Source organism: Physcomitrium patens, chromosome 1, assembly GCF_059467195.1.
Source record: "Physcomitrium patens ecotype Gransden chromosome 1, ASM5946719v1, whole genome shotgun sequence".
Lineage (NCBI taxonomy): Eukaryota > Viridiplantae > Streptophyta > Bryopsida > Funariales > Funariaceae > Physcomitrium > Physcomitrium patens.
In genome coordinates this window covers 2,883,059-2,893,333 of record NC_143410.1, presented here as the reverse complement: position 1 = coordinate 2,893,333, position 10,275 = coordinate 2,883,059, and the positions used below count along the sequence as shown (strand labels likewise).

The window sequence follows — 10,275 nt, the reverse complement described above, 5'->3', positions numbered from 1 at the left end:
TTCAGTTACTGTTTGAACCCAAGTTAAATTGTGTTATCATTTCTATTCCTACCATAAAAATTTACATTTTGATAATAAATTAATAATTTTTTTTGCAATATATATATAAATAAAATTTGAAACACATTTTAGTAAATTTACATTAATTTATATAATTCGTGTTCATACTTATCTACATAATATACGGTGACCATATTTAAACAACACAAAAATAGAAATTACGTAACTATAATATGTATAATATGAAACTTTAATTTTATGTTGATCTCATAAGCTAAAACCTGAGCTTTCTTTTTTTCATCAAATTTTATTAATCAAAACTGATGATATTTTAACAATAAAAGCAGTCTTAACATGATTTTAAAGAGTACAGCCCAAAAACAGCAACATTAGTGTAAACGATTGTCAACTTTGAACAATTTAATAACTTACTTCATTTTTTGAATATAAGAACCAGACTATTTCTTTGACAAGGCTTCATTTTTTCTTTCAATACTTTATTTTTATTTTTTAATAATGTTCTTTTACTTATTCATCAAACCTATCCAAGTTGATTTCTATTTTTACTTTCAATAATTTGGCTTCCACATGTAAGAATATCACTCCAAACTATTTTTTACCAAGAGGCTCCACACACACACAAATGTAGACAAAGAGGCACAAAAATATACTTCGTAGTTTCTTAAAAATATTCTTATTTTATTACTACTACAAAGTGTTTATTTATTATTCATCCTTGGAAAACTACAAACCAAGGGGTTAACAAGAACTACGATCTGCAAGTGCAAACGATGACGCGCGTACTGAATACTACAACATGTATACAAATACATATAGGTAGAACATGTCGAACGTTTACGTTACAGGTACACATACGAATACGAATACCGCAGGGACCAGCCCCAGGCAGACGAAGCTCAAGGTCGGCCACGTGAGAGGGAAGGGAAACCCTGGAGTTGAATGCGCTCTCGCAAGGGCTACGCCGCTCCGACGGGGGGAAGAAGGCTCACCGGAATCGAAATTGACGGCCACGAAACACTAGCGACTTAGACAGGAACTCGGAAACGGAAGGGATTCGTGTTAGGGGCGACGCAGGGGGGGGCCTCGGGAAGGGCCGTGAAGTGGTGGGTGCCGGTCGCGTTCCCATGGCGCAGAGCAACTGGGAGGCCGATAAAATGTAAGCTCTCTCACACCAAAGTTGTTGCAACGAGGGTTGTTGCCTCGCCTTTGGCTATTCTGCTGGACGTGGTGTGTATGAGTCGGATGCGAATCAAATCTAAGTTACTCCATGAGCTCCAGATTGGTGACAAGTGCTTGCATAGGGCTGTAATCGAAATTTACGTTGTTCTGAGAAGGAGCCGATCGGCAGCGATGCATTGGTGGTACACGAGGCGGTCAAGTAGGTATTGGGGTTTTAGCACCCTCGTGCATTTGTTTTGTTTCTAATCGAGTAACCCAAATCAAAGGCAAAACCTTTCGGTAACCTAATACCGCGTATATTCTCACAAGAGTTTTCGTTCGGTGGATGTGTGGTTAAGTTAGCATTATGTTTTGCTAAGGGGTCGATATCAAGTCATTCTGGAGGAACCTCTAGAGGTAGCAAAACAGGATAATTTCGCCAACAAGCCCAAATTCACCATGACATGCCCTTCGGATCTGATGCGGGGGATTTTTAAGTGGTGTCTATCAGTTTCGTGTTTTGAAAATCTAGAATAGAAAGGGCATCAAGTGGACTGTCGTGAAGCAAAGATGGAAGCAGTTCAGGTGACGCAGGAGCAGAGAACAAGTTGATCGGAGCAATTGATGGAGTCATTGAGCGGCTCACCGTGGAAGGGATGTCGTCAAGTTTGGGTCAGAAGATCGGGATGATTCGTTGTGGTAGAGCGTGAAGTCTGAGGTGTGGTGTGTGGCGGGGAGAACCCTTGTAACGATGACAGACCACGTGGGTTTGTTGTGCAGGTTGGATGTGTATATATACGACTATCTGATAAAGAGAAACCTGCAAGCATCAGCCAAAGCATTTTTGAACGAGGGGAAGGTTTCGTCGGATCCTGTTGGTACGTTTATGTTGTGGTTGTGCTGTGTCGATGAGGGGCTACTGATGCAAGAATGTCACGAAGTCCGGTCCCATGGTGAAGGCAGAGGCGAAGGTAGTAGTTTAGGTGGATCCGACAGGAAGAGAGGGTTGTGAGGGAGTAGGAGTAGTATGACAGGTCGGTGGGGCTGTTGTTGGTGCATTACGTAAGGAATGTACGGATGCATGCGGGATTTTGTTGCGACTGGAAGTTTTTAGCAGCGCAACGCAAGTTTGTGGAATTGGTGCTGCACGGAGGATAACGTAAAGCCGTGGTAGGGTTTGGTGTGTGAAGGGAAGGAAGCCCGATTGGGGAATTGGGCAACGTGTTGTGGTGCATTTGACTGACCCGATGGAGTTGGCGTTCTAATTTTTGCAGCCATCGATGCGCCTGGAGGGTTTCTATTTGAATGGTGGTCAGTATTTTGGGATATTTTCATTGCTCGCACAAATGAGAAGCATTCGGAAGTGGCAGCCTCGTACATCGAGGTGAGGACGGTGTGGTGTTGGAGTGGCATGGTGAAACTGTAGGGATGGGCTCCGGTGTTGGTTAGACAAATTGTTGACGCACAGAAGGGGTTTGGGAAAGAGAGGTGCGATGGTAGAAGGAATGTTGTGGGGTGGTGGGAGAGCGCGAGGAGTGTAAGGACAGTACGTGATGGGTTGGATACGGGGTGTCCGTGAGTAGGGTGGGTTGTAATTGTATGAACGGGAGGTACACAGCGAAGTGTTGTGGACGCTGAGGGGACTGGCGTAGGCGGGAGTCGCACGAGTAATGTGGGGTGCGTTTTGACAGTGGGTGGTGTTGTTGGGTGTGATCAGACACAACAGTTGAAGGCTCGTGAGCAGCAACAGCAGCAACTTCAGCAGCAGCAGCAGCAGCAACAACAACAACAACAAGCTCAGGCGCAGGCTCAGGCTCAGGCCCAGCAGCAGCAGCAACAAGTGCAGCAACAGCAAGCACAACAACAGCAGCATGCTCAGCAGCAGCAGCAGCAGGTCCAGCAACAACAGGTGCAGCAACAACAAGTGCATCAACAGCAAGCTCAGCATCAACAACAGCACCAACAGCAACAAGCCCAAGCACAACAACAGCAACAACACCAGCAGCAGCAGTTGCAGCAGATGCAACTCCAGATCTTGCAACAGCGGCACGCACAGCAGCGAAGAGAAGCGAGCTCGCACTTGTTGAACGGGTCGGCAAATGGACTGGGCGCAGATGCGATGCTACGACAGCCGACTGCGAATGCGATGGCTACGAAAATATACGAAGAGCGGCTGAAGCACCCACATCAGAGGGACACACTGGACGAGACGGCCATGAAGGTAGTGAAGACGCGCGTGTTGGGTTTTGGGGGCGAGGGGATGGTTTGAACATTGAGCGGCGCGTGTGTGGTGATGGTGTGGGCAGAGGCATGGGTGTGGTTGTGGTGTAGTGGAGGCAGAGGGTGTTTAGTTGAGTGGAACGCGGTGGGCAGGAAGGAGCGAAGGATTGGTTGTTGGGTTCTGACGACGCATGGACGTTGGGTGGTGTGGTTGCAGAGGTAATGGCATGTGGGCGTACCTGGTGGGTTGAGGTGGTGAATGCGACGCGTGATTTGCGGGGCGCTGGGCGTTGCAAGTGCACAGGAGTGGGGTGGTTTGGTGGTTGGTAGTTTGGTGAGGGTTGGGGTGGGATGATGGTATGTTGAGGAGAGCAGGATTGAGAGGTTGATGCGGTGAGTTGGGGGTTTGTTTGGAACAGGCCATTGCTGGCTGGCAACGCGACGACTGCTTTGCAACAGGTTCAAGCGCGATCGCAGATGTCAGGATCGTCGCAGGTGGGCGTGAAGCATGTGGTGGTTGATGGGTTGTTGTAGCGGGGCGAGCATTGATGTGTTGGGCGCAGTATGGGTTGTGCGGAGTGTGCAGGTGCATAGGTAGGGTTGTGTGGGAGAAGTGATGGAGAAGCATGTTGGTGACTGGGTTGTGGTTGGCGTTGTAGGACAACAAGAACGATGTGCTGAACCAAAGGTCTCCAGCTCCAGACGCGGCCATGTTTGGTGTGCCAGGGGTTGGACATACGAAACCTGCACTGTTGAGTCCAGGTTGGTTTCGTTTGATGGTGGGGAGGGCGGTTGGTGACAAGGAGTGGGTAGTGTGAAGGTAGGGTAGTTGGTAGGATGGTGGTGTTGGTGGTGTTGGGGAAAGATGGATGGTTCTAACGAGTGTGTAGGGTCAGCAGGTGTAAACCAAGGTGTGAATCAAGGATCGCTGAAAGGGTGGCCACTGCCGGTGAGTATCCAACCGACTGTGGTGTAGCATGTTGGTTGAGCAGGAGTGGAAGTGTGAGATGGCGAGGCACACACATTGGCGGGATGTGCTTCCCAGAGACATTTGAGAGTGATGAGGAAGTGGTGTTTGTGGGTTCCCGGTGCGTCCGGAACGTGAAGGGTAGGCGGCATGGTGTGGAGATGGGAACGTTTGTGGGGCGGTGGTAAATTGGGAGCAAGTTGTGCGGATGGCAGTGGTGCGTGGGTCCGTGTTGGAGAGGTGTTGGATATGTTGCGTATGATGTGTTGTTTATACCCGCGCGCTCGCGTGCGTGCGTGCGTGTGTGTGTGTGTGTGCGCGCGCGTTGATGGCAGGGCATGGATCAACTTCGACCAGGGCTAGCAGGGCAAGCGCAGAAACCATTCCTGCAAGGGACGAATCAGTATCAACAGTTTCAGATGCTGACGCAACAACAGCAGCAGCAGCTTCTGTTACAAGCCCAGGCTCAGGGCAACATGTCAACGTCAGGTTCTCCGCTGTTGAACGAGATGGATCCGCGGCGTTTCCGCGTGCTGCTGGGAAACAGAAGCGTGGTGGGGAAGGACGGGCAATCGAATGCAAGCAGCGATCTATCAGGAGGTGGGGTGGGTTCTCCGATGCAGGGAGGTCCTTCAATACCACGGGGCCCCCAGGATCCAAATCAATCGGAGCTGATGATGAAGGTTCGTAGATGTGCACGCAAGGCGTGGAATGGTTTGGAGGGGGGTGGTAGAGGATGTGTGTTTGGCATGGTGGTTGCATGGAAGGTGATGGATTTGCGGGGAGAGGGAGATGTTAGTGAAGTGTGATGAAGGAGGGTGGGGCGTTTGGACGGTTTGGAATGTGGTGGAGCATGAGGCCGTGAAGGTGTTGGGTGGGACATGGTGGGGGTGTTGAGGGGTGAGTTGGGCAGCGGAGACAGAGTGGGAGGGGAGGGGCAGCGGATGTGATGGAGGAGGAGGTGGAAGAGGGTGGGAATTGGATGAGATGGGTGGTTTGGTAGTGTTGGTTGTTTGGTTAGGAGTGGAGAGTACGTCGATGTGGAGTTGTGTGGGTAGGCAGCGCGGTGCATGTTTTGAATGGAAGCTGAGGTGGTTGGGTCTGTTGGTTGTTTATGTTAAACAAATGAAGCAGTTTGCACATATTCAGCAGCAACAGCAGCAGCAGCAGCAGCAGCAGCAGCAACAACAACAGCAGCAGCAACAGCAGCAGGGTGGCAATCATCAACAGCAGAATCCGACGACGCCGCTGCAGCAGCAGGATAGGTCGGGGCAAGTGAACGTGGACGTGTCGAACTCGTTCCGACAGAACGACGCTGTGTACGGAGGCGTGGAGCCGAGTCCGAGCACGAACAGCACGGGCACGGGAAAGCAGGTACGGTTGGTGTAACGATGAAGCATTTTGGTGTTGGGCGAAGTGGGGAAGTGGTTGATCGCGCGTGGAAGGATACGGGGAGATGACGTGGGAGTGGTGTGGGATAGCGTGGGGGTGCGGTGTGGAGGTGGTGGGATTGGGTTTGCGCGTGGGACGAGGAGGCGTTTGGATGAGTGGGTGGAGATGGAGGTAGTGAGTGTGGAGTTGGGAGGTATTGTTGGGTTGGATGATGGGGTGGATTTGGGGATGGCGCACGAGTGGGTTTGTGGCGGGTGGTGTGGGAGTGGTGGAGGCAGCAGGATGGTCGTGATGGGGGGTGGCGGATGATGTGTGTGGAGGTGGAGGTGGAGGTGGAGATGGAGGTGGAGGTGGAGGTGGAGGTGGAGATGGAGGTGGAGGTGGAGGTGGATTGAGATGGGTGGTTTGGGGTCGGGAATGGAGGAGTGGTGTTTGTGGATGTGTGATGGGGTGGTGGTTGATTTGGAGCGGGAGTGGAGCGGAGGGGTCGGGCACAGAAGTGGTTGATGGAACGTGTGGTGGGGCGGTGGGGATGGAGTTGTGAGGAGGGTTGAAGCCGGAGGGATGGAGTCGGGAGGGTGTTGACGTGAGGGCGAAAGGGGATAGCATACGAGGTTGAAGTAGTTTTGCACTGTTTGGTTGTAAGGGCAGGTTTGAGCGTCGCACAGAGAGACAAGATAAGAGCACCTCACCTTAAAATGTGTGTGGGTTGGGGAAAAGGCTGCTGCAAAGGTTGCCCCGAGTGCAAGAAAGAGAAAGCAGGCGGCGTCATCCTCGGGCCCTGCAAACAGTACAGGAACCGGGAACACAGCGGGTCCGAACTCGGCACCTTCGACCCCATCTACACACACGGCTGGGGACGTAATGTCCATGGCTGGAGCATTGCAACATAGTGGCAGCATCTCAAAGTCGTTACTGATGTATGGTGCCGATGGGACTGGGACGTTGGCATCACCATCGAACCAGCTGGTAACCAGTTGGTGACCCGTTAGTTTGCATCCGGGATCCGGGTATCCGCGCATCCGCGTAGAGGGGTAGTTGTGGGCGTTGTTGGGGGGAGAAGAGAGTAGTGTGTGGCGCATTTAATGTGATTGGATCCGAGGCAGTCGCATGGGTGGCAGCGACGGAGTGTGGGGATTGTGGCGCGTGGGTTGGGGAAGACGCCCCGCGGGTTGTGGGGACCTGGAAGGGGTGGGGCGTGTGAAGTCCGGCGGGTGGGAGAGAATGTGGATGATGTGGGTGAGGCGGAGTTGGGGTGGGGATAGGCGGTGGTGAGTGGAGTGATTTGAAGCGCAGTGTGAGGAGTGCGATGGAATGAGAGGGGGTGGGTGATGTTGTGGGAGGTGAGGGGGTGTGGTGGGAGAGGTTTGTGTGGTTTGGATGGGTTGATGTGGTGGTTGCGCATGTGAGCGGATGTTGGGGGGGGGAGGGGACGGTGGTGGTGGAGGAAGGGATATGTGTGATGATGGTGATGGTGGTGGGTTGCAGGCTGAGATAGAGCGTTTTGGCGAGGATGGGTCGTTGGACGACAACGTGGAATCGTTCCTGTCCCACGAGGAGGCAGACCCACGAGAATCTCTATTCGGCAGCAGCAAGAGGAGTCCTGCCGGACACAGTATGGACGTATCCAAAGGTGAGTCGGTTGCGAACGAATCCTGGTTGGGAGGAAAAGGTGTGATGCGCGGGGCGATGGCGGAGTAGAGGGAGAAGGAGATATTTGCGGGTAGGCGAGGTTGCAGAGTTTGACAGAGTGGGGACTGGTGAGGCAGGTTTCTCGTTCAACGAGGTGACGTGCCTGCGGGCTAGCACGAGCAAAGTGGTGTGCTGTCATTTTTCATCGGACGGGAAGTTGTTGGCGAGTGCAGGGCACGACAAGAAGGTGAGAAGGGTTTAGCGATGTGGGTTGGGGTGGCGCTTGGAACAATGGTGGGCAGAGTGGGGGCTGCGAGGGGTGGATGGGAGTTGGGTGGTGTAGTGGTAGTGGGGTTGTGGGGGGGACGGTGGTTCCGCTAGTGTGGGAGGAGAGTGGCGGCATGAGGAAATGTGTAGATGGTTGTGGGAGGTGGAAGTGTGGTGCGTATGTGACGGCTTGGTGGATTGTGAGGCTCAGGGGGGGGAGGGTCGTGTTCGGGGGTGTTGGTTGGACAGGCTGTTTTGTGGAACATGGACACGCTGAGTCTGAAGAGTTCACTGGAGGAGCATTCGTTGCTGATCACGGACGTGAGGTTCCATCCAAATGCAGCACGGCTGGCAACATCGTCGTTCGACAAAACAGTGCGGGTGTGGGACGCCGACAATGTGAGTGGTTGGGCGAGGTGGTGGGTGTGGTTGGGGATGGAGGGGTTGGGTGTGAGTTGTGAGTGCGGGGCGTGCAGCGTGAGTGGCAGTTTGGGGTTGGGGTGGGGTGGGGGTGGCGTAGGAGAGACAGGGGTTGGAGAGGGGGACGCGAAGTTTGGTATCTGACGGGGGGTAGGTTGTGGTGAATGCAGCACAACTACTCGCTGCGGACTTTCACGGGGCATCAGACATCGGTGATGTCGTTGGATTTCCATCCGTTGAACCAGGATCTTCTGTGTTCGTGCGACGGCGACAGCGAGATTCGGTACTGGAGCGTGAATCAGGGAATATGCACACGAGTGTTCAAGGTACGTGAGGTGCGGGAGGTGTTTGTGTGGGTGGGGGTGAAATGAGGAGGGTAGGAAGGTTTGGATGCTGGGGAGGAGCGAGTTGAACAAGTGTTGTGTGGGCGATGCGCAGGGGGGGATGACGCAAATGAGGTTTCAACCTCGGCAAGGAAGGCTGCTTGCAGCCGCCGCAGAGAACGTGGTTTCAATTTTCGACGTGGAGTCAGAAACATGCGTGCACACCCTGCAGGTACGTGTTGGGGTGTTTGGTGGTGGCGTTACGGAGCAGGGATTTGCGGGTGTGAAGGGGACGGTGTTGTTGTGTGGGGAGGGTGTCTGTGGCGGACGGGATGAGGTGGTTATCGGGGGAGGGTGGTGCAGTTTGCGGGGTTGACGGTGGTGTTGGTGTGATCGTGCAGAGACATACGAAACCGGTGCACTCCATGTGCTGGGATGCGAGCGGGGACTTCGTAGCGTCTGTGAGCGAGGATTCGGTGAGAGTGTGGAACTTGGGGTCGGGCGGAGCGGAAGGAGAGTGCATCCACGAGCTGAGCTGCAACGGGAACAAGTTCCATTCATGCGTGTTCCATCCGAATTACCCGTCGCTGCTAGTGATCGGTTGCTATCAGGTGATGGTGGGGGTGGGGAATGGGCGTGTGTGTTGGTGTTGGGTGATGGAATGGGCGTGTGTGTTGGGTGGAAGAGTGAGATTGATGAAGAAGGGGTACGTTTGTGCAGTCACTGGAGCTGTGGAACATGGTGGAAAAGCAAAGCATGACGGTGCCAGCGCACGAGGGCCTGATAGCGGCTCTGGCGTCATCAGCGGCTACCGGGATGGTGGCGTCGGCGAGTCACGACAAGTCCGTGAGGTTATGGAAGTAGTGGAGGTGGGGAGGGGTGTGAGGGGGCTGGCGCGAGGTGTCGTTTTTGGGAAGTTGGAGGCGTGCATGAATGGCGCGGCGGTGGTGTTTGTGCGGAGGCGGAGCAGACGTGGAGGTGGATGATGTGAAGGGAGAGATGTGTGATGTGATAATGAAGTGGAGGAGAGGGGTAAGGGGGGATGTAAGCTAAATGGGTAGGTGAGCGGCGCGGTGGATCCGAGCTGGGAGGAGTGGAGAGCAGGGAAGGTAGGGGCTGGTATCAGGTAAAGAGAGGGTGGTAGTCTGAGGAGGGAGCTTGGTTAGAGCAATGATTCTGGAGTAGAGGTGAAGATTGAAATAGGAAAAGGATGTGTAGGCGGAATGGGCTGAAGGTTAGAGATGGAGCCGATCATGTATTTCAGTGAACAGTGGTGTAAGTTTGTAGAAATGTATATGAAAATTGTAGTGTTGCTGTAAGTCTCTCTTGGGATTTCCATCATGGCGCATCGTTTGACCTTACGCTGATTTGCGTTTCTAGGTTTTCTTCACTCAGTATGTCTGGATCGGTCAGGTGTCATGGTTATTTTTGCCAGTGTATTCTATGTAAGTAGTGCAGTTGTGTGGAATGTTTTTAGTTTTTTCGTAGGTAGAGTTACGTTTTCAACTCTAGTGCTGTATTGGTGTTCGCCTGACGTGTTTTTGGTTGCTTTCTTGCGAGTACACCAACCCATTGGTTTCATTTCAGTACCGTATTTGCACAATGCTCCTTGACCGCGGATTTGTTACCACCGTTTTTCTTTTAGGTTCATCTGCTCTTTGTTTTACAGTGTTCAGAGATACTTTGGTCCCATCGATTTTCCATGGCGAAATTCGTGTTGAAATCTTGTGTTATTCGGTTTTGAAATGCAACCACGGCTTTAACATCGCAGCGTCGACATTATCCGCTTTTGTTGAGTTCTCTTGACTGGCTCTATCACTGATTTTGCATTTTTTTAAAGTGTTTATCCTTTCCTTTGTCCTCTCTGCATTCTGT

General features: G+C 52.4%; 1 protein-coding gene across 10 annotated transcripts; it reads left to right on the top strand.

The window, feature by feature from the left end:
- The first annotated feature begins 957 nt into the window (after nucleotides 1–957).
- Nucleotides 958–9,719, top strand: LOC112288331 (transcriptional corepressor LEUNIG-like). 10 transcript variants are annotated; one of them, XM_090255385.1, is made up of 17 exons: nucleotides 958–1,177; nucleotides 1,960–2,057; nucleotides 2,454–2,563; nucleotides 2,897–3,400; nucleotides 3,817–3,894; nucleotides 4,059–4,161; nucleotides 4,299–4,348; nucleotides 4,702–5,049; nucleotides 5,501–5,740; nucleotides 6,479–6,727; nucleotides 7,247–7,391; nucleotides 7,528–7,637; nucleotides 7,907–8,056; nucleotides 8,248–8,403; nucleotides 8,516–8,632; nucleotides 8,802–9,011; nucleotides 9,121–9,719. In XM_090255385.1, exons 1-17 carry the CDS (start codon nucleotides 1,146–1,148, stop codon nucleotides 9,262–9,264), a joined length of 2,844 nt encoding a protein of 947 aa, XP_090111511.1. In that variant the 5' UTR covers nucleotides 958–1,145; the 3' UTR covers nucleotides 9,265–9,719. The 10 variants fall into 10 exon arrangements, with proteins under 10 accessions (XP_090111511.1, XP_090111491.1, XP_090111465.1 ...); XM_090255365.1 differs by having other exon boundaries at nucleotides 5,498–5,740; XM_090255339.1 differs by having other exon boundaries at nucleotides 4,296–4,348; nucleotides 5,498–5,740.
- The last annotated feature ends 556 nt before the right edge of the window (nucleotides 9,720–10,275 follow it).

Bases quoted from the DNA above. Each gene is read 5' to 3' on its own strand.
- LOC112288331 (XM_090255308.1), top strand. From the start codon at position 1,146: ATGGCGCAGAGCAACTGGGAGGCCGATAAAAT. The intron at 7,392-7,527 runs GTGAGTCGGTTG...CTGGTGAGGCAG, and splicing joins CAGTATGGACGTATCCAAAG to GTTTCTCGTTCAACGAGGTG. The intron at 9,012-9,120 runs GTGATGGTGGGG...ACGTTTGTGCAG, and splicing joins TAGTGATCGGTTGCTATCAG to TCACTGGAGCTGTGGAACAT.